The following is a 23,053-nucleotide window of genomic DNA, read 5'->3' as shown; positions in this document are numbered from 1 at the left end:
TTTTTCATGAAACTTGGGATGAAAATTGATGAAGCATTCAGCCTTATTCATATTTTTTTTTTTTTTTTTTGTGATGGAACAAAATATGTTGAGAAACCTTAACTACTCAGTACCTCTTTAAGTATGCTGGGCTGAATGTTGAAAAGTTAGTACGACAGTCTTTATCTTTCTATTTTGTAAATATTTTCTATTGACTGATATCAGTAACATAATGTTAGAGGAAACTGATTTCCATGTCCAAATTGTTTGCTATTTCCAGTCTTCATAATTTGGAGAGCTGTCTCTTTGTCCTTTTCCCTTACTTTTCGTAAGTCATTCCTGGACCATTAATTTTTGCTTTCAGTTGCATCTGAAGGTTATGGATTTATTATGATTTTATCTGATTTTGGACTATTACTTACAGGTACATGCTAGCTGAAGGTCTTGGCTTGTCCGGTATAGTTTCAATACTGTTCACTGGAATTGTAAGTAATATTTGGTGCTTTTTGGTTCCCCAAGAATTGGTCTGCAATAAATTTAAGATTTTTGTCCTGTTTATCAGGTCATGAAGCGCTATACATTCTCAAATTTGTCAGAAAAATCTCAACATTTTGCTTCTGCTTTTTTCCATTTGCTTTCATCTTTAGCAGAAGCTTTTGTGTAAGGGAAATTACAAATTAAATTATTAAAATTTTATTGGTTTTATTGATGTGTTTTTAAAACTCAAATGTTAATCATATTGCCGTATTTTCTCGTTGGTTAATTTTACCTCCAGATTCATATACATGGGCTTTGACATTGCGATGGAACAACAAAGCTGGTCCCACATTGGGTTCATCTTTTTCTCAATTGTATCCTTTCAAACATTCAGTATGCAGATAAGACTGATATTAAGAATTTATTCCACAGCATTATTTCATCACTCCTTAACTTTTCACCTAATGAATGACCCAGCTGTTTATAGGTGTTGCAAGGTATTAACTCACAAATCTATTACAAATCATTTAAATATGCTGTATTTCTCTTTATCATTAAGCAACTTTTGTGTGCCTTACCCTTCATCACACAACTCGTGTTGCTTGCTAGTGATTTTGACTTGAATATAGCCGACTTTGCTTTGCTTCTATGTTACAGTTTTCTGTTTTGGGGCCAAATTATCTTCTTCTTCTTCTTCTTCTTCTTCTTCTTTTGAGTCTGCTTGGCAAGATAATGATTTATGATATTGAAGACACATGAAAGATGAAATTCTAGCTGTCATTTGAATTTTGTAAATAAAATGTTTCTCTACCAAAAGGTCTGCAATCTGCCCTTAGATTTGCAGAATTTTATGCATGTTACAGCACTTAATAGCAACAGAAGATGGAGAAACTTCATGAATCTGGCCCCAAGTAGATGAGAATAAATTTTGTCAGTTATAAATTGATTTTGTTGTATATAGCATATGCCTGCATTAAATGGTAGATTTTACTAAGAAAAATTCATTATAAGCATAGAATCTGGTATCTCCATTTTGTCTTTCCAAACTGCCTACTTGCCTTGTATGATTTTTAGTACTTTGACTTGTATATTATCAAGTCTCAAATTGATTAAGTGTTATTTGTTGGAAGGTAATAAATTGATATCGTGAATCATGCATTTACAGTGCTTTGATTTCAATACATTTTCCTTTGGTAGCATGCCCATGCTCATTTAATTTTAACTTATAACAAAATGGTTTTTGGCTGTTTCAAACCATATGAAGAACTGTCTTTAGTCATTGTCTGCTTTATAAGGACGAACTCCAATTTATATTGATTCAATTTGAACATTCTTCGATAAAATCATGTCAAATGACTCTTATATTCTTTGTTTTGAAAGAGCTACAAATGTCTTTTCTTGTGCTTACCTGGTCAACTTGGTGAGACCAGCAAATCGGCAAATACCTATGCAACATCAGAAGGCACTTTGGTATAGTGGTAAGTTGATATGCTGTTATTATAGGTTCAGTTAGTCTCTACAGAGATATTTGATGAAAAAGGTATCATAGGTTTGGAATTTTTCGGTTTCTTCTCGATGATTAGTGATTTTATGGACAACCAGGACTTCGAGGGGCAATGGCTTTTGCCCTTGCTCTGCAAGCAGTCCATGATCTCCCTGATGGACATGGCCAGACAATCTTCACTGCTACCACTGCTATTGTTGTTTTAACAGTAAGCATTTTTGCTGGCAAGTTTTTACTCGAGCTGGAAAAGATTATACACTGAAAATATATCTCTAAACTTTTTCGTTGCATGAGAAAAATTCTCGAGGCTGAATAATACTTCATTTTTTCTTTTCTTGTGAAACAACTAATAGAATAGTTTTAATGTCGAGTATAGCTAAGGTATGCTGCAACGAAGTTGCAGGGTCTGATTTGTGGTAAAGCTAGGAGACTCAAAATAATAATGACTTATGGAGTCCATTATTAGAAGGTTAAGAGGTGCACCGACAAACATATATTGAGTGAAAAGTAATCAAGATGTTTTGGACATAAGAGTGGGTCCATCTTGGGTATATGTTGAAGGATTGGAGGAGAGGGAGCGAACTGAGAAAACTGATGCTTGGATGGGCGGTGGGAATGATCTTAATTCTTAAGGAACTTATAATTTTGAATGCTAGACCTGTATAGGAACAAACGGTGAAGCAGGATTCATGTAACCAACATGAATTGATGGCTTTTCAAATACAATCAAATCTCTCCCTTGCACAATACAATTGATATTTTCATTTCCATCTGCACCAGATTTGCTTAGCTGGTGAAATAGTTTTCACATCATTACTATAAAAATAAGCAGAGATACACTTGACATAGAAAAAAAATGGTAACTCATTTTCCTGACCTGAATTTGGTTGCTGGACAGCGGAATGCGACCAGCAGACTGGACTAAATCTGGGAAATGGTTCGATTAACCATTAGCCTGTAAACATGGTTCCAGGACCCATCACATCAAAATTAACAGCATCCAAGGAGTGAAAATCTCAGTACATGCCCCCATGAACTAAGTAACTATTAGTCTTGGTTGGTCCGAGAGAGTTTTAATTGTGGGATTCAGGTTTGGAAAGAATGCTAATACATTTGGACATGCTCTTTTCACAACAATAATGTGGATTGATGAAGATATCTTTATTTTTACAGAAGATACTCTACATAGGATGCCTCTCCTTTTTTACTTACTGTTTTTGTCCCTGTTTTCTCTATCTTCTTCCAAACGGTAGACATATGTATATGCTTATATATAGATAGTTTGAGATGCATGTGCATACCATGTGCATATACAGATACATATAGGCAGACACTGAATTAAGTGTGGCAGTGGTTGGATCGTGTTCTGATCAACCTCCAAAAGTAATCGGTAAACCAATTTTGTGCAAAACCAATTGACAGGTTGACGTTGATAAAAGTGCGTCGGACTCGCCTCACCCAGAGAAAGATAAAAGATACATTTGAGCATTCAAAGAGGCTAGGACTTAGTTGCCACTTGCCAGAATCAGGAACGAGTGTGGGAGTGAGTGGTGTGGGTACAGGGAAGCAAACATTTTAAAAACTCTTTAAATAAGGAAGCGCCTAGGAAGCAGATGCTGGTTAAAGTTTTTGGGGAGCTTCCAAAGCAGGTAATTTACTCTTAAGTGAAAGTTTCCTGCTGCTAACGGCTAGAATGAGGGAGATGATGTCAAGAATAATCTGGCTAAGATTGCATTTTGTTTGTTTGTTTGTTTGTTTGTTTTTAGTTTTTAGTGGTGCATATGAGTTCATAGTAGAAGGAAGGGTGTAGAGAGCCAATAGAAGTTGTGAGGACACAATAAGAAAGGTTCTTGAGTACTTTCTGTGACCTTGCTATTCATATCTACCCTTGAGAGAGTTACTCCAGGTCTGATAAGATTGTCAGGGAGAGGAATCCAAGGTTTCATATTTTGCTATTAAGCATGTGATCAAGTTTTGGACCAATATTTTTCAATGTCTTACTTTTTGTTTTGGATATGTCAGACCAATTCAATACAAAACTAGACAACTAATCTTTAAAAATTTAAAACAAGAAAAAGAATATTACTAATAAAACATGAAAATTTATTCCAAAAATAATTTTACTATTAGACTATGTTATGAAGATATATGATACTCTAAATTTTTAGGACATCCTGGTAGTGCTTTTATGAAATAATAGTGGTATGCAGAAGACAACATCAATGTAAATTTTGATTGAAACCATGTGTCCGGCCAAATGCCAACTGGTTTTGTTTGTAAATTTTGGTTGAAACCATGTGTCCGACCAAATACCAACTGGTTTTGTTTGGAAACAAGTGAAACCTGACTTGAATTTTGCCAAGTGCAATGCAATAGGAGTCTCCATGAATTTTCCCACTATATTGTCTTTTGAGGGGCACTCCTGTAATTTTCTTAGCCGATCCTCATTAAAGTGATGATGTGGAACTTAAATTTCTGTTCTATATGCTGCAGCAAGCCTGTGTGTGGAAAAAGGTGGTGTTGGAAGTAGCAATTGCAGCAAACATCTGTACAGCCTGTCTATTTGGCTTACCCCCAACTGAAAATAAGAGCTCACAAAATAATTTATTATGGTCATCCACATTTTGCTTTCAAGGTTTAGTAGCTTTTTACTAGGATGATATACCCTAGCTCATCCTTTCTTCCATCGTCAAGACCAAGTACTTTAACCTCTTGGGCAATGCAGGTGCTTTTGATTGGAGGCTCAACAGGCACAATGCTTGAAGCTTTAAAAGTTGTTGGTGATGGTCACAATGGTCGATTAGGAGATGTAAGTTTCTGGAAGTGTATAATTAATGCTACTCCGTTTCTTTATGCTTATTCAATATGTGTAATGTTCCAATATATTTTGGAGTGTATGACTACCCTAACAATTTGCCAAAACCAATGTTCCTTGATGTGAAAAAAATTGTAACATGAATGCTTCTCGGATTCCTTATGCTTATTTGATATGCTGGTTCTTGTTTTTCTTAATCTTTCAATATATTTTCAAGCGTATACTCTGTCAATTTGCCAAAACCACTGTTCCTTGCCACACAGAATTTTATGACCTTCACAGCTACTAGAAGATGCCTTTTGTTTACAATAATGAATGCACCTTCTAGTTCACTTGCAGATTTAGGATGGATTCTCTCCATTCATTAACTTCTTTTAGCACCTAGGATGCTTTTAATCTATTTAAACAAATTCTTATCATATTTCTTGTTGAAAATCTCACAGAAACTCAAGATTGCTTCCCTCAATTTATTTATTGCCTGTTGAGAAATATACTGCAAAATCATGGTTTTCTGTTTTTGTGCTGCGCTGTTCCTGCACTTAATCTCATCAACCTTCCTTTTTGATGAAATTATTAGCATATGAGTTTGTTTATGTCTTCTCCAGGTTTAATGATTTTTTTCAACCTTTAGGAGAGCTTTGTGGGGACAGATGGCTCCACTGGACCATCATATGATGAGGGAACTTCATCCGGAAGCAAGCTGCAGATGACACTTAAAGAGTTTCACAGGTATCTTTACAAGTTACCAGTTCTTAGATTTTTCCTTCTTCATATGCTTGTTATCCACTTGTTGACCAATATTATTTCTAAATTTCTCTGCAGCACTGCCTCTTTGACTGCATTAGATAGACATTATCTTACGCCATTTTTCACATCCCAAAATGATGACGAGAATCCTGGTATGATATAATTTTGCTTATTTCTTTCTGCAAGGTAAAGCAGTGTGATGTAGTCACTAGAATATGATTTTTCTTTTATTTTTTTGCTAACATTAGATTATGGATGCGAGCAAAATCAAATTAATAAAAGGTTGTTGAGGAGTTGATACCTCTAGTGCGCTCCATATGTGTGCATCTGTTGGGTTTTCTTGGACAAATCAAACCTGATTCAGAGAAACATATAAAACAATCATTAGATCTGAAACTTAGCCTCATGGGATTTCTTTGAGAATGACGTTCAGTAGCCTTCCAGCCATCGGCCTATCCCCGCTCCAGTACATATGCCTGTAAAACCTTTTTCGTCTTCAAAGACAAGGCATAGCCAAAAGGGCTAGCCTATTTATCAATCTAGGCATAAAAGTAATGCATTTATAAGCTAGGTTTGGGTAGTCTTTTCACCCGCGATTGGATATGCTCTTTACAGACATACTAATTAAAACCTTTCCATCCATTAGATATTCCCCTTCACAGGCATACTGATTAAAACTGTTGCAGCTGCCAAAACAACTTGACATTAACTTTTCTAAGGGCCTGTTTGGGTATTCTTACAAGATTGGGCTGAAAATCCTATAAGATTCATGGATTAGGCCATCCATTTAAGCATTGCCCTATATCAACCAATTACCACCCAACCCAAATCTTGTGGGAAGAAAATAAAGACCCTATATGTTCTTTTCTTCTTCCTGTAGCCTAAAGGCTAGGATCTGGGCTAGGTTTGGACAATCTCTTAGAAAATGCAAGATAGATGGACCAACAAGCTCCATTCCTATAGGATTTTCAGCCCAATGCTGTGGGAATATCCAAACAGGCCCTAAGACATAGCATATACTTTACTGCTTTACAGCAAAGTCATCATCATAGGAAGCATGGAAGGCATGCTGAAAGCTTTCCCGCCTTTGGGAATTGGTTCATAATTCAGTTGTTTCATGATACTGTATTCTACTGGATTTTTATTTTGTCACCTCTTAATTTGGGTTTAAAAATTTGTCTTTTGATGCAAAAAACAGATGAGGCAACCCAAAATTCTAGAAGAATAACAGAACTTGAAGGCCACGAGTGAAATCATGGTCTTCTTCTCAGCATGCCAAAAGAAGCAGCTTTTATTGTGCTTAATGGAGCTCTCTAAAATACACAGCTGAGCATTTTTGCGAGTAGATGCAGATATTTGTTAACTGCACATGCATTGTCCTGCATATTGATGTGATAGAGAAAAATATCACATAACAGCACGGTATGATCTCTCTAAATGACGAGAAGTTTCAGTTAGCTTGATATGTATACATCTACTTATGATACAGAAAAGCAATTGATAGCAGTACTGTTCATGAATGTCCATTTGGGTTTCTATTCAAACTGTAATTCGTTCAACTGTGCTGCATATCCAGATTATGATCTTTCATCATGGTTACTGTAAAATCATCGTGGTTTTGAAATGTAGAGAGTGCTCTGAAAAAGCAGTGTAAGAACAACTCCACAACTGATTCGATTCTGCTGCTTTTTAACAGCAAGTATATTTTTTGAATGGAAGTTGTAGTAATACATTGAGTGATTTTAACTGGGAGATTTGGTTGCAGTTGGGGTTTATTAAGGTATTGCTTCTATTAATCACCGTTCGCAGGGTTTTAGGGGAAAAAAAAATTGATTTAGAGAAACCATTGCATCCTAGCCTCCAACATTATTGTGGTTGGTTTGTTCTTGTTTAAGTCGGCCTATTGGCCTAATACTGTAGGCTTGTGGAAGGGGCTCGCCTTCCAGTTATTACCTAAAATAATGACGTTTGCTCTTAATTTATGACCATTCAGCAGTTGCTTAGGCCCTATTATGATTCAGGTGATACTTGTAAGGTCATTGGCTCATAGCTGAATCTTTCCCCTTTTGTTCACTCTTTCTTCTAGTTAATAAGCGAACTTAATTCTAGATGAGATGCCACTACGATGACAATGCGTTGGATTAGGTTTTAAATTAGGTCAAATAAATTTGCCTTGCATCAAAAATCCCTCGGTGCAGAACTTGTCTCTGAATCGTACTAATTTTCTCGTCCCACGTGGCATGCCAGCTAATTCAGAATTATTCTTGATTCCAGGGTTGGCCTGGTCGGAGAAATTCAAATCCAACAGGCACCCATAAGCGATGTTTTTTGAACGGGCTACAAATTGGCGACGGTGTCCGCTATCCCGGATCCGAGTCTGCCGACCGTTGCCATCTCCCGTAGATTCACAGAACCTATCCCAGATCTTCATTCCCTCTCCATCCTTCCAAAAATAAAAACCGAATCTTTTGATTTCCAACACTAGTAGACCCACCCTTCGCTGAACCGTTGCGTGTCCCTCCAATCTCACTGTAGCGAGTCTGTTTCCCTCTTTGTTTCGATCTTTTCTTCTCTGACGCCGAGTCTGTTTCGGTGTCTCGCTCCGCCCCTCCTTGATCCAATCTCTCTTGGAATTGATCGAGAAAACCAGCGACCCTCATGGAACCCTTCTCCAAACCCCCTTCCTCTCAAGAACCCCCCTCCATCCCCCCTCCTCCCACCCAAGAGGACCACCTCCAGCTAATGCCCAAACCGGCGGCGACCGAGAAGCGAGCCCGGCGGCGGCGGAGGGAGATCAGCTCCAGATACTTATCATCGACACCGTCCAATTCTTCATCTTCCACTCCCATCCCTTCCTCTCTTTCCTTTCTTCTCTCTTCTGGAGACCCCTCTTTCCCCCTCCTCAGGAAGCATCATCACCAAGAGAAGCATCGCCGGGACCCCGGAGTCCCTCCGTCTACCATCGCCGATGCTGGTGATCTGGAATCGCAGCCCTCTTCATATGTTGCCGACGAGAACCGGCCCGGGATGACGGCGGCGGCGGAGGAAAAACTAGACTTGGTGACTCCTCTGCCGCTCGGGATCCAGAGCAAGGCCGTTGGAACGGAGAGGAAACGGGTTGTAAGGCTATTTGGTGAAAATGGGGTCGAAGAGCATCATCAGCAGCAGCAGAAGACTGTGAAGCGGGTGAAGCTCGTGGACGGGAAGCTTCAGTCAGGGAAGCCGAGGCCTGGCACTCCCATGGTATGTGCTGGTGATCAGGGTAGTGTTGGTGCTAATTGTACCCCAAAGCAGTCATCTTTGAGCCAAAACCTTCTGAGATCAATGAATTTTGGGGCGGCTTCTTTAAAGAGGATTGTAGCTCAGGGGAGCAAAGCTGCGATTGCCACCCCAGCTCGAGGGAGCCCTTTCCCTTTAGAGGAACATAGCAGCAGTTTGCCAGTCGAAACATCATCAGAGAGTTCTTCGACTGATCCCTCTGAAGCTGAATTGTGTGCTGCCAGTGGTCAGGGTGAGTTCTGCGAGAGCCCTCGGCTCCTCGGTCAGAAGAATTCCAGAATCCAGGTTGAGTTGGATCACCTGCTAAACATGTCGGCAAGGCAGTCGTCAGAGGATGGGGGCTTGGGTAGGCATAACCCCGAGGATTCTTCTCGAAGGGTGTCATCCTCTCCCTTCCACCACTCGCTCGGTTTGACTGTGTCAAATTGTCAACAGCCGCCCTTCAATCCAACCAAGTCTGCCTGTAGACCTCTTGTTCTGCTGGAATCTCTAGCTAGCACAGCAAGACCAGTGGCACTCGGACTGCCTCCACGACCACCGAGCAGTAAGCTAGGGATGGACTTGAAGAAGGGTAAGAAGGCATTGAACCATCAGGAAGACATTCATTCGCTCCGCCTACTGCATAACTGTAATCTTCAGTGGAGATTCATCAATGCAAAAGCACAGGCAGCAGTTAACGCTCGGACCATTGCAGCAGAGGTTGGTTAATTTCTATCAATTTTAGGGTAATTTGCATGCATTGAACTTCTTGAAGATTGTGCAATAGTGGCTATGAGATTTGTTGGTATAACTTCATGAGAACCACAATGAAGGAATATACCAGTATGGCCTTTACGGTTGGAACACCCCTAGATTCCTTGTTTGATTTAGTAGTCTAATTTTAAATTATTTCGCATGAGAACAGTAATATGGATTGATAATGGCGCTAAAAGTTGGCATTCTGCTGTACTATAGTTTAACTGTCAGAATAACTATTCGGTATTATAGTTCCTTTACCATAAAAAAAGTGTGCTTCTAGGTTTTATCGTTGTTTTAGTGGTCTACTACTTTACCTGATTGGCAAGTTTGGAAAAGAAACTTTATTTGATTATTCCTTTGACTATGGTTTTGTTCCAATGATTTTTTGCTCGCTTTCTTTATGTGCAACTACGGATTGAATTGACCAACTTTTGTTTTCTGCAGATATCACTTTATAGCCATGAAGCTAAGTTATCAGAACTGCGAGATTCTGTTGCGGTGAAGAGGATTGAACTTGAAAAGCTTAAAAGAGAAAGAAATTTGCAAGCTATTGTTGAAGATCAAGTAAGGCCAAACGATTTATTGATTAAACTTTGATATTCCTTGCATTTTACCATTGCGTCACATGATTTCTTGGAATTTTTGATAGCATAGTATGTAACACTTACAAGGGACAAGTCCATGAAAAATGCAAGTTTATCATCGTTTTGTCCAACATACTGAATGCCATAGAGGATATATTCACGTTCAGCTAGATAGCATCAAGCAGTTTTTTTGTAATTGGAACTATCAAATATAGTTTACTATAACAGATCAAATATCTCATCAAATGATTAGTTGATAGGTGAAGTTAACCTTTTTCATCGTTTTAATAACTCAAATCACATGAGTCATAAAATTAATAACTCAAATCACATGAGTCATAAAATTAAAATACTCGGTCTTGATGTCTCCACTAGACTAGGGTGCAAATAAGCCGAGTAGCTCGCGAATTGCTCGAGCTTAACTTGTATCCAAGCTCGACTCGACTCGACTATTACCGAGCTTGAGTAGCTCGAACAGTTTTTCGAGTTAAGCTTGAATAGCAAAATACTCGGCTCAAAGACTCATGAGCCTAGTCAAGTGTATATATTTTTTATAATATTATATTTATATATATATATTATTAATTTAATATTTAAAATATAATATTTTGTTTTATTTTGTTTTAACCATATTTTTTAATTATGACCGAGGCTCAAATTTCAGCTTGAACTCGAGCTCGAGTATGGCTTGGTTCATTTTCAAGTCAAGTCGAGTTGATCTCGATTTTTTTTTTTTTTTTGATCGAATCGAGTTTGAGCTTGGATATTAAGACTCAATTAATCTTGAGTCGAGTTTCAAGCTTGAGTATTTTGAATAGAGTCGATCTCGAGCCTCTAGTTACTCGACTTGGCTTGGCTTGGCTCAATTGCACCCCTATAGTAGACCAGCCTAAAGGTAACAATAACCAAATGATCATGTAGTAATGTCTTTTCAACTGTACCATTGGAGGCATTGGCCTTGTCATCGTAGGACAAATCTAAAATTGTTTTTAAAATTATATGAAATGTCAATAATGTCTTTGTTAGCATCCGTGAGATGACACAACTAGTTAACTATTAACACCTCTAACCTGTCAGAGATGGTAGCTCTTGTGTCCTAAGGTCATAAGCTTTATTTCCTTTTTGTTTTGATCCTCTGCCTAAAGAGGATGGCTGGGATGAAAGAGGACATCTTTATGCATATTCTTTTTAATAACATCTCCAAAGTGCGGGCTTTAGGTTTTGATGGAGCAACTATAAAAGAATAATTACAAGAATTTTGTTCAGCTGGTTCGTTCAGATAGGCTTGTTTGGTCTAGGATGATGCTATTGATTCAACATATAGATGTCCTGTTTGCTTCAGCTGTCCTCTCCCAATAGGGGACTAAGAGCAATTTTATACATCTCCTGATCACCATTAACTTGCCGAAGGAAGGGCTTTCCTTTTTGAGTACACAAGTTTTACTTGATCTTTTAACAGATTGTAGGCTTCAAAAAGGGAGAACTGTTTAAGAAAGTGAAAAGGAAGATGAACAGTTTTGAAAGATGATGAGAAAACTACATTTAAGCTTGTTAGTTTTTAATTATTAACCACTGTTCCACGATGGTGGTAAAAAAGTGAAAAAGGAGAGGAACCAAGGTCCGGCGTACCGGTCCGGCTCGGCGTACCGGTGGCCGGCCGGACCGGTACGGTACCGGCCGGGCTCCGCGAGCCAGACTTTTTTTTTTTTAATGCTGTCTCTGTTGGATCTTAAATTAAGTGAAAATTGATGTTTTTTTATTACTTTTTTCATGATTTTTGATATTTTCATATTTAAATTTAGGGTTGAAATTTGAAACATATATGATGCATTATTGCATGTTATGTTTTCCTCCCGTTCCAAATGATAAAATCATACACATAAAATATCTTCAAATTAAGATACAATCATTTACATACATTTAAAGTACTCTAGGATATCTAAAATCGGGACGAGTGCCGATGGCTCTCGTAGATATCTGGATCATAAGTATAATCAGGAGGAGGCAAATCAACCCAATCAGAAGGAACGCGCGCCAGGTTATAAGAACTGTCGGATCTCTCGCTCACGCTCTGGCTCTGAGAGGTGTCCTCTGATTGTGTAGGGGCCCATCCAAATATGGCGGAAGCAAAATCCAATGCACCATATCCGTATTCGTCAGGCTGAGGCTGTGGATAATAGAATCCGTATCCGTATGTTGTCGGATCTGCAGTCGTATCCTGTCTTCCTGAACGACCTCGAGGAGCCCGTCTTCTATATCCAATAATATCCTCACGATCTCTATCAGGTGGTCGACCGTGGTCCGTATCCTGTGTAGCACCCATAAATTGGGACTCACCGGTGAAATAAAGACCATCCTCCGGCTGTGTCTCATGAGTACCATACTGTCCTCCGCTCCCTCCATGGCTAGAAGATCCATCACCACCAGAACCTTCATCGCTGCTAGTCCAAGTCTCTTCCTCGACACTCTCCATTGGGATTCTTTGTTTTCCTTTCCTGGCCCTCTCTGTCTGGCTCCCCTGTGCCTGCGGCTGATCAGCTCTGGGAGTGCGTGGAATATTGCGCTCAGCCCATTGCTCTGGATCGACCCCAGCTTCGGTGGCTATGAAGGTAGCTGGTCGTGGAGGCGATCCTGGCTCGTCAAGCTCGGGCTCCTGCTGCTGGCCTACAAGCCAGCCGAGTAGTGGATCATCGTCATCAGCGGTGAAGGACCCGTAAATCGGATCTGTATACTTGAGCTCCACTTCCTCCTGGATGCACTTTAGCCTCAACCGCAAATTGTAATGCACATAAACAAGGTCGTTGAGGCGCTTTCGCGTCAAACGGTTTCTTTGTTTGCTGTGGATAAGGGCGAAGGTGGACCAATTGCGCTCACATCCACTAGAGGAGACTGTTTGGGAGAGGATCCGAATAGCTATCCACTTTAGATTTCTCGCGGATCCGCCAAAATGCACCCACCATTCAGCTGCAAAAATATTTATGCAAATTACATATATGATAGTTCCATAATAGTAACTAAGTAACACCAGGTGAATGTTTTCCTAATGTGTCACGTACCTGGATTCATATTGTGTTTGCTGACGACAGCCGCTCGTTGGCCAAAACTATAGCTGCCCTCTCTAAATAATTTGCTCTGTGAAAAATAAGCATAAGAAAACCATGTTAATAATTGAAGATGCTGATATACTTACACATGCTGGTAATTACTAAATCATAATTACCTCTTCAAGACATAGGGCCGCTTTTTCTGGATCTGCCTCCATCTTGTAAATCACATTACGCAAAGCATCCAGAAGTGTTTCATCCATACCAATTCCATCTATGCTGTACTGAAACCGGGGGTTTAGGTAGTATGCTGCACATATACGAGACTATCTTAGCATAATTATATAATTATATCCATCACTATAATTGTCACTATAATTATATCTTAGTTTACCTGCTAGATGTAATTCCGTACCCATTTGCGCTCCCCACCGTTGCTCAATGATGTTGATGTATGACCGGCCATGTGCTGGATCTGCCTCCATAATCTGATCCTTTGCCTTAACCATCATGTGATACAAAAATCCCATCTGGGGGTAGATCTCGCTATCTACGGCCCGCAGCACTTCATATAATGGTTTGATAGCCTTGACTATTGTAGTAGCCCGCTGCCAGAATGGCTGTCTCGTCACCAAGTCTTCTATCTTGCTCCCTTCAGTGCCGGCATAAGAATATCTACTATCATACCACTCGGGACTGGCAAACATCTGACGTAGGGCTCCTCTCTTCTCGAGTATGCTATCAAGTGCGATGAAGTTGGTAGCAAACTGTGTGACTCCTGGTCTCAGAATCTCTCCCCCTGTATACTTTCTCATCAATGAAAGAACCCAGTTATGGTTATAAATATACCTCGTAATGCGTTGGGCTGTCTCCACCGTTTGTTGCACCCTACGGATCTTTCCAATGTCCATCAACATAAGATCGATACAATGTGCAGCACATGGGGTCCAGAAAATATGTGGCCGCCGCTCCATCAAGACCTGCCCGGCAGCCTTATATTGCGGCCCATTATCAGTGACGACCTGCACGACATTCTCCTCTCCTACCAGATCAATCACATCCTCCATAAGTTTCAGCATGTACGAGGTGTTGTGCACATAAGCCGAAGCATCAATCGACTTATGGAAGAAGGTCTTAGCATCACAGTATGTCAGGAAGTTGATGATGCTCCGCCTGGTCGGACCGGTCCAACCATCGCACATGATGGTTAGTCCATATATGGGCCACTTGCTCTTGTAGGAGTCAATCCAATTCTCCAGCTCCTCCTTATTGTTGTCAAGAAGCTCACCGTATATATCCTTCGGGCCTGGAGGAGCTACACCGGGACCGGCAGCTTGTATGGCGGCAATGGCAGACCTGTAGTATGTATTGTCTGCCACATTCGCTGGGATGTGGCTGAAGTGAAACCAGGATCCAATAGCTCGCCACATAGTTTTCTTCTTATCTTTCATCCACATTGTGTCTACCCTCTGCTGCCTTGAATCTCTACTGGGGAGAGCATGCGGATCTACATCATGAATTGTCGCTCCTTCTGGAACTCCTCTAGATGACTTCTTTCGGCTACCAAAACTACCCAGCATAGATGCAATCCGGCCACGTTCTTTGCCGACGCCCTCCCTTACTGAAGTTGTCCTCAAGAACTCTGGATCTTGTCTAGTGCTTCGAGAACCGCCGCCCGACTCGTATGCAGAGGGCCCAAATCGAGCCCTATGCCTGGCCACCTCCTCCTGCTGCCACTGATCATCCAGGCTTGCATGCATGGCCGCCTGAATATCTGCCTCCTCCTCATCTAGATCCTCGACCTCCTCTGGCTCCCTAGAGTGATAGGAAGGTGGCTCTGCCGCTTGGCGATCGACCTCCGCCCTCTTCTTGGAAGCCATCTCCTTCGCTTCTTTGGCCTCAGCAAGATTCTGCCTCATCAGCACACGAATCTCGTTAGGACAATTTCGGCACGTAGCAACCTCACCGGAATTTCCGGCTAAGTGTTGCTTCAACCTACTTACCCCTCCTCCCTTGAAAATCTTGTCGCAAAACTTGCATTGAAACTGGTGTCGTTGCCCCTCACTTCCAAGTCTTCGCCCATAAGACCAGCCAATATCACGCTTTGCAGGGTTCGTTTTTCTTGATGGCTCCATTTCTATCATAAAAGGACAACTTATCAAAAAATTAAGCTAATAAAGTAAATTTTTGCATTATCTTATTATTTAAGTAATTTATAAACTATTTTTTTTAAGTAAATTATTAACAAAATTAATGAAATAATATAGGATAAAAAAACCGCACCTTAAATAGTCTCCGCTGGATTTTTTGGGCAGGACCTCCTCCTCGCTATCTCTCAAATCTTTCCGTCTCCGCACCTTAAATAGTCTCCGCTGGATTTTTTGGGCAGGACCTCCTCCTCGCTATCTCTCAAATCTTTTCGTCTCCGCACCTTAAATAGAACCTCTCAACCTCAAATTGTTTGGGAAAGAAGTGAGCCTCGTTCGGTTTTTATAACCGAACGAGAGGCTTAAGATCGTGCTGTTAATCCCAGATTAACAGAAAAGAAGTGGCCTTTCGGCCACTTCTTTCGTTGATTTGATGGGAAAGAAGTGTCCGGAGGCCACTTCCTTGTTTTTTAATGGGAAGGAGTGGCCGGAGGCCACTTCCTTTCCCATTAAAAAAGAAAAAGAAGCTGTGGCCTGTCGGCCACAGCAATTTTTTTTTTTTTGAAAGAAGTGGCCCGTTGGCCACTTCCTTCTTAAAACCACGCGCGGCGCGTGGTTTTTGAAACCACGCGCCACGCGGTGGTTTTAGGAACCACAGCGCCTCGCTGTGGTTCCCAAAAAAAAAAAAAAAACTTTTTTTTTTGGAAAGAAGTGGCCCGTGGGCCACTTCTCCCTTAAAAAAAACCCGTACCACTTCTTTCCAAAAAAAAAGTTTTTTTTTTTTTTTTTGGGAACCACAGCGAGGCGCTGTGGTTCCTAAAACCACCGCGTGGCGCGTGGTTTCAAAAACCACGCGCCGCGCGTGGTTTTAAGAAGGAAGTGGCCAACGGGCCACTTCTTTCAAAAAAAAAAAAAATTGCTGTGGCCGACAGGCCACAGCTTCTTTTTCTTTTTTAATGGGAAAGGAAGTGGCCTCCGGCCACTCCTTCCCATTAAAAAACAAGGAAGTGGCCTCCGGCCACTTCTTTCCCATCAAATCAACGAAAGAAGTGGCCGAAACGGCCACTTCTTTTCTGTTAATCTGGGATGAACAGCACGATCTTAAGCCTCTCGTTCGGTTATATAACCGAACGAGGCTCACTTCTTTCCCAAACAATTTGAAGTTGAGAGGTTCTATTTAAGGTGCGGAGACGGAAAGATTTGAGAGATAGCGAGGAGGAGGTCCTGCCCAAAAAATCCAGCGGAGACTATTTAAGGTGCGGAGACGGAAAGATTTGAGAGATAGCGAGGAGGAGGTCCTGCCCAAAAAATCCAGCGGAGACTATTTAAGGTGCGGTTTTTTTATCCTATATTATTTCATTAATTTTGTTAATAATTTACTTAAAAAAAATAGTTTATAAATTACTTAAATAATAAGATAATGCAAAAATTTACTTTATTAGCTTAATTTTTTGATAAGTTGTCCTTTTATGATAGAAATGGAGCCATCAAGAAAAACAAACCCTGCAAAGCGTGATATTGGCTGGTCTTATGGGCGAAGACTTGGAAGTGAGGGGCAACGACACCAGTTTCAATGCAAGTTTTGCGATAAGGTTTTCAAGGGAGGAGGGGTAACTAGGTTGAAGCAACACTTAGCCGGAAATTCCGGTGAGGTTGCTACGTGCCGAAATTGTCCTAACGAGATTCGTGTGCTGATGAGGCAGAATCTTGCTGAGGCCAAAGAAGCGAAGGAGATGGCTTCCAAGAAGAGGGCGGAGGTCGATCGCCAAGCGGCAGAGCCACCTTCCTATCACTCTAGGGAGCCAGAGGAGGTCGAGGATCTAGATGAGGAGGAGGCAGATATTCAGGCGGCCATGCATGCAAGCCTGGATGATCAGTGGCAGCAGGAGGAGGTGGCCAGGCATAGGGCTCGATTTGGGCCCTCTGCATACGAGTCGGGCGGCGGTTCTCGAAGCACTAGACAAGATCCAGAGTTCTTGAGGACAACTTCAGTAAGGGAGGGCGTCGGCAAAGAACGTGGCCGGATTGCATCTATGCTGGGTAGTTTTGGTAGCCGAAAGAAGTCATCTAGAGGAGTTCCAGAAGGAGCGACAATTCATGATGTAGATCCGCATGCTCTCCCCAGTAGAGATTCAAGGCAGCAGAGGGTAGACACAATGTGGATGAAGGATAAGAAGAAAACTATGTGGCGAGCTATTGGATCCTGGTTTCACTTCAGCCACATCCCAACAAATGTGGCAGACAATACATACTACAGGTCTGCCATTGCCGCCATACAAGCTGCCGGTCCCGGTGTAGCTCCTCCAGGCCCGAAGGATATATACGGTGAGCTTCTTGACAACAATAAGGAAGAGCTGGAGAATTGGATTGACTCCTACAAGAGCAAGTGGCCCATATATGGACTAACCATCATGTGCGATGGTTGGACCGGTCCGACCAGGCGGAGCATCATCAACTTTCTGACATACTGTGATGCTAAGACCTTCTTCCACAAGTCGATTGATGCTTCGGCTTATGTGCACAACACCTCGTACATGCTGAAACTTATGGAGGATGTGATTGATCTGGTAGGAGAGGAGAATGTCGTGCAGGTCGTCACTGATAATGGGCCGCAATATAAGGCTGCCGGGCAGGTCTTGATGGAGCGGCGGCCACATATTTTCTGGACCCCATGTGCTGCACATTGTATCGATCTTATGTTGATGGACATTGGAAAGATCCGTAGGGTGCAACAAACGGTGGAGACAGCCCAACGCATTACGAGGTATATTTATAACCATAACTGGGTTCTTTCATTGATGAGAAAGTATGCAGGGGGAGAGATTCTGAGACCAGGAGTCACACAGTTTGCTACCAACTTCATCGCACTTGATAGCATACTCGAGAAGAGAGGAGCCCTACGTCAGATGTTTGCCAGTCCCGAGTGGTATGATAGTAGATATTCTTATGCTGGCACTGAAGGAAGCAAGATAGAAGACTTGGTGACGAGACAGCCATTCTGGCAGCGGGCTACTACAATAGTCAAGGCTATCAAACCATTATATGAAGTGCTGCGGGCCGTAGATAGCGAGATCTACCCCCAGATGGGGTTTTTGTATCACATGATGGTTAAGGCAAAGGATCAGATTATGGAGGCAGATCCAGCACATGGCCGGTCATACATCAACATCATTGAGCAACGGTGGGGAGCGCAAATGGGTACGGAATTACATCTAGCAGGTAAACTAAGATATAATTATAGTGACAATTATAGTGATGGATATAATTATATAATTATGCTAAGATAGTCTCGTATATGTGCAGCATACTACCTAAACCCCCGGTTTCAGTACAGCATAGATGGAATTGGTATGGATGAAACACTTCTGGATGCTTTGCGTAATGTGATTTACAAGATGGAGGCAGATCCAGAAAAAGCGGCCCTATGTCTTGAAGAGGTAATTATGATTTAGTAATTACCAGCATGTGTAAGTATATCAGCATCTTCAATTATTAACATGGTTTTCTTATGCTTATTTTTCACAGAGCAAATTATTTAGAGAGGGCAGCTACAGTTTTGGCCAACGAGCGGCTGTCGTCAGCAAACACAATATGAATCCAGGTACGTGACACATCAGGAAAACATTCACCTGGTGTTACTTAGTTACTATTATGGAACTATCATATATGTAATTTTCATAAATATTTTTGCAGCTGAATGGTGGGTGCATTTTGGCGGATCCGCGAGAAATCTAAAGCGGATAGCTATCCGGATCCTCTCCCAAACAGTCTCCTCTAGTGGATGTGAGCGCAATTGGTCCATCTTCGCCCTTATCCACAGCAAACAAAGAAACCGTTTGACGCAAAAGCGCCTCAACGACCTTGTTTATGTGCATTACAATTTGCGGTTGAGGCTAAAGTGCATCCAGGAGGAAGTGGAGCTCAAGTAGACAGATCCGATTTACGGGTCCTTCACCGCTGATGACGATGATCCACTACTCGGCTGGCTTGTAGGCCAGCAGCAGGAGCCCGAGCTTGACGAGCCAGGATCGCCTCCACGACCAGCTACCTTCATAGCCACCGAAGCTGGGGTCGATCCAGAGCAATGGGCTGAGCGCAATATTCCACGCACTCCCAGAGCTGATCAGCCGCAGGCACAGGGGAGCCAGACAGAGAGGGCCAGGAAAGGAAAACAAAGAATCCCAATGGAGAGTGTCGAGGAAGAGACTTGGACTAGCAGCGATGAAGGTTCTGGTGGTGATGGATCTTCTAGCCATGGAGGGAGCGGAGGACAGTATGGTACTCATGAGACACAGCCGGAGGGTGGTCTTTATTTCACCGGTGAGTCCCAATTTATGGGTGCTACACAGGATACGGACCACGGTCGACCACCTGATAGAGATCGTGAGGATATTATTGGATATAGAAGACGGGCTCCTCGAGGTCGTTCAGGAAGACAGGATACGACTGCAGATCCGACAACATACGGATACGGATTCTATTATCCACGGCCTCAGCCTGACGAATACGGATATGGTGCATTGGATTTTGCTTCCGCCATATTTGGATGGGCCCCTACACAATCAGAGGACACCTCTCAGAGCCAGAGCGTGAGCGAGAAATCCGACAGTTCTTATAACCTGGCGCGCGTTCCTTCTGATTGGGTTGATTTGCCTCCTCCTGATTATACTTATGATCCAGATATCTACGAGAGCCATCGGCACTCGTCCCGATTTTAGATATCCTAGAGTACTTTAAATGTATGTAAATGATTGTATCTTAATTTGAAGATATTTTATGTGTATGATTTTATCATTTGGAACGGGAGGAAAACATAACATGCAATAATGCATCATATATGTTTCAAATTTCAACCCTAAATTTAAATATGAAAATATCAAAAATCATGAAAAAAGTAATAAAAAAACATCAATTTTCACTTAATTTAAGATCCAACAGAGACAGCATTAAAAAAAAAAAAAGTCTGGCTCGCGGAGCCCGGCCGGTACCGTACCGGTCCGGACCGGTACCGTACCGGTCCGGCCGGCCACCGATACGCCGAGCCGGACCGGTACGCCGGACCTTGCTTGTTAGTCTTTAAGTATTAACATCTATTCCGCAATGGTGGTATTTCCTAGAAAAAATATTATTTGGTTTCAGTTTATTGGAAATCAATATGGATGTGGTGGCTAGCATCTATCAATATATCAATGATAAAATCAATTTACTATTTACAAAAGAGAGGTTTAAATTATTTTTCTGTATGATATGAAGTATAACAAATAAAACAATCAAAACCATGGGCAGGTTTGCATGAATTTCACTAGCTATTAAAAGCGGTAACTATTAAAATCTATCCTTTGGGTGCTAAACAATCTAGGTTATGTAGAAACCATGCATTCCAAGCATCAGTTTTTCCTTGCTTTCTGGACACTCCAGAATATCACAAAGTTAGGCCTCGAAGTTGTTGGGCATTGTTGAGAATCTTAGAAGGCAAATTTGTGGGGCCTTTGCAAGTCACATAGTCTAATAAATGATTTTCAAATTAATACTGAGCTTCCTATCATTTTTTGATCTTCTTATGACATCATTATACAAGCTTTTACAGCAGTAGTATTTTATAGACAAGCAGATGAACTGCTTGCTGAATGTGCAATGTTTTTTCATGAATAAAGTGCTAATTATGCATTTGTTATGATTTCATGCGTCATACCAGTTCCAATGATAATTTTACATCCTCATTTCTGTTTTCCTTTCATGATATTCTTTTAGTGGGTGTTCCCTTTTTTTTTCTTTTCCATCTTCCTTGGCAATTGTATATTGTTATATTGATCGGTCCTTAATACCCAACAGAGAAATATTCCTAAGGATGCTTTTCAGTTGCTGTTTCCTGAAAATAGGTGAGAATTTCGGTTTGCAAGTAGATTAGTTACCTAAAGCTATGAAGGAATGAGAGCTGGTGGAATAGCAAGGTCTAGAGTGCAAGTTCCACATAAGTAAACTTCATAGCGTTTATAATGATATTAGGTACTTCCAGTGTTAATATTTTCTTTGTTAAATATTTTATATTTTTCAAGGGAATGAAATGCATCTCTTCAGTCTTACATACTTTTAATGAGTTGATGTAAAGCAAGGTTTAGTTTAAGGAAAAAAAAAAAAGTGGTCTACCACCTTAAAATCCAATAAGCTGATTAATTTTTCTTTTATTTTTTCTATTTAGATGCCATATTTGGATCAATGGACTGGTCTTGAAGGAGATCATTCAAGTTCTCTTTCAGGGGCGATAAAGGTTCTGCAGGATGCTTCACTTCGACTTCCTGTCATCGGGGATGTGAAGGTATATTATCCATAGGCTTTTTCTTCATTTTCTACTCCTTGTCATCGGTTTCTGTTTTTACACTATGCTTATTGTAAACTTTGGACTGTCAAATTTGCAGGCAGATATCAGTGAGCTTGTTGAAGTTCTGAAATCTGTGTTGGATATACTGGAGGAATCATCTTCTTGTGTCGGGAGGTTTCTACCACAGGTGTGTATGAGAAAAATTTCTTTGAATCCATCTTGATTTCAGTTTGACTAGGCATGTAGAAGAGTAACTTGGATGTGATTGATAAATTTTAAGATACTTAATCTCCAAGGAGTGAGTTGGTGATGGATCCCTGGGAAGAATTTTGTAGGGTATGCATATGAAAATGTTATAGATTAGGCACGTATAAATTGTTCCACTCAGGAACATGAGAATTAGATGAATAACTCTGAATGTAGCTTTTATGGTTTTAATTTTAAGTTGCAAGATTAAAGTAAATGATGTCTTTCAAATCCTTGGTTTCAGTTGGCAAGTATTTTGCCTCCATAATTCTATCTTCCTTTTCTGTGTGCATTTATACGTTTGGAATGTGTATAGGTGGAAGGGGTGGAAGATATAATCTCAGACCTGGCAATGGTAGTAAGCAGAGAAAGAGCATTGTTTGAAGAGTTCAGATATCTCATATCCATGGTACATGAGTTGCAGGTGTGTCTCCATGCTATTTTCCTATAAGCTAGTGCGTACTGTTAAAGCATCCATTTGGTTTTTTCTCTCTTTTTCTTAATGCACTTACTAAGGCAAACATCAGTTTGTGTTCCACATACCTATATGTACACAAATTTCCCTTTTGCAATCTTAAACTAACAAATATCTGTATAGGTTTGTAGTTGTTTTTTCCCCTCTAATTAATGGATGCATTTATGCTATAAGTTCATTAGTAACAAAATTAAGGAGATTAACAGTATCAAAAGATTTACTGTTACTTGTCATCCAGGTGAAGGAGTGCAGCTTAAGAAGCCATCTAATTCAACAGAAGCAAAACTGTGTAAAGTCAGGCAAGACAAGTGGTGATACTTGATTGTACTACAGGAAACTGTTTCTACGCAACTACATTTCTTCCAAGTCTATTCAGCATACACCATAGTGAGAAGACAATTTTTTTCTTCTTCCATATCTTATCTAAATAAAGAGAAACCAAAAGCAGGAAGGGTTTCTTGTATAGAGTCGGTCTGTTCTTTCAATTGTTAGAGGGCCTGGTGAGTTCAATAATGGTTAAGATTTGGGCAAAACAGGTTCTTGTCTGAACCTTATTCCTTCCATTATCTGGCAGAAGATATTTTCAATTATCACAATACATGGTGAGATCTTTTCAGCAAGAACTGATGAGTCCAAAAATGGAATGTATGGGAGTTAAAATTTCATTTGTAAATGTTATTCTTTTCAAGGCTTTCCCAA

At 40.8% G+C, this 23,053-nt stretch overlaps 4 protein-coding genes across 9 annotated transcripts in view; 3 read left to right on the top strand and 1 right to left on the bottom strand.

Annotated features, from left to right (window-relative positions):
- Positions 1-7,121, top strand: part of LOC103722382 (sodium/hydrogen exchanger 6-like) — a 14,093-nt gene extending 6,972 nt beyond the window's left edge. The window contains exons 11-23 of one of the 6 annotated variants that reach the window (XR_016397781.1): positions 114-145; positions 260-307; positions 404-464; positions 542-639; positions 755-830; positions 934-953; positions 1,837-1,934; positions 2,059-2,168; positions 4,454-4,595; positions 4,686-4,769; positions 5,381-5,504; positions 5,598-5,674; positions 6,721-7,121. Coding sequence is in view for 2 of the 6 variants with exons in the window: in XM_039116846.3 (XP_038972774.3) it covers positions 114-145; positions 260-307; positions 404-464; positions 542-639; positions 755-830; positions 934-953; positions 1,837-1,934; positions 2,059-2,168; positions 4,686-4,769; positions 5,407-5,504; positions 5,598-5,674; positions 6,721-6,773 (855 nt within the window). In the remaining 4 variants the exon portion in view is untranslated. Of the gene's footprint in view, positions 1-113; positions 146-259; positions 308-403; positions 465-541; positions 640-754; positions 831-933; positions 954-1,836; positions 1,935-2,058; positions 2,169-3,382; positions 4,596-4,685; positions 4,770-5,380; positions 5,505-5,597; positions 5,675-6,720 lie in introns of those variants that run through there. The other 5 variants (XR_015971283.2, XR_016397782.1, XM_039116846.3 and 2 more) reach the window with 5 other exon arrangements.
- Positions 6,805-23,053, top strand: LOC103722383 (uncharacterized). Its single transcript, XM_039116845.3, has 7 exons — positions 6,805-6,944; positions 7,797-9,500; positions 9,984-10,103; positions 21,514-21,630; positions 21,731-21,820; positions 22,196-22,303; positions 22,593-23,053. The coding sequence occupies exons 2-7, from the start codon at positions 8,181-8,183 to the stop codon at positions 22,674-22,676; spliced, it is 1,839 nt and encodes a 612-aa protein (XP_038972773.3). The 5' UTR covers positions 6,805-6,944; positions 7,797-8,180; the 3' UTR covers positions 22,677-23,053.
- LOC148702699 (uncharacterized) lies at positions 11,962-15,304 on the bottom strand. The gene is made up of 4 exons (XM_088702913.2): positions 13,562-15,304; positions 13,344-13,477; positions 13,180-13,255; positions 11,962-13,087 (listed from the first exon to the last, which is right to left on the bottom strand). Exons 1-4 carry the CDS (start codon positions 15,300-15,302, stop codon positions 12,063-12,065), a joined length of 2,976 nt encoding a protein of 991 aa, XP_088559039.2. The 5' UTR covers positions 15,303-15,304; the 3' UTR covers positions 11,962-12,062.
- Positions 16,784-20,133, top strand: LOC148699612 (uncharacterized). The gene is made up of 4 exons (XM_089926064.1): positions 16,784-18,533; positions 18,618-18,751; positions 18,840-18,915; positions 19,008-20,133. The coding sequence occupies exons 1-4, from the start codon at positions 16,784-16,786 to the stop codon at positions 19,241-19,243; spliced, it is 2,196 nt and encodes a 731-aa protein (XP_089782190.1). The 3' UTR covers positions 19,244-20,133.

The sequence above is a fragment of the Phoenix dactylifera genome, chromosome 11 (genome assembly GCF_051530095.1).
Source record: "Phoenix dactylifera cultivar Ajwa chromosome 11, Ajwa_hap1_PhDact_Kaust_v1.1, whole genome shotgun sequence".
Lineage (NCBI taxonomy): Eukaryota > Viridiplantae > Streptophyta > Magnoliopsida > Arecales > Arecaceae > Phoenix > Phoenix dactylifera.
Note: the sequence above shows the minus strand (reverse complement) of the source record. Positions and strands in the feature narration are given on the sequence as shown.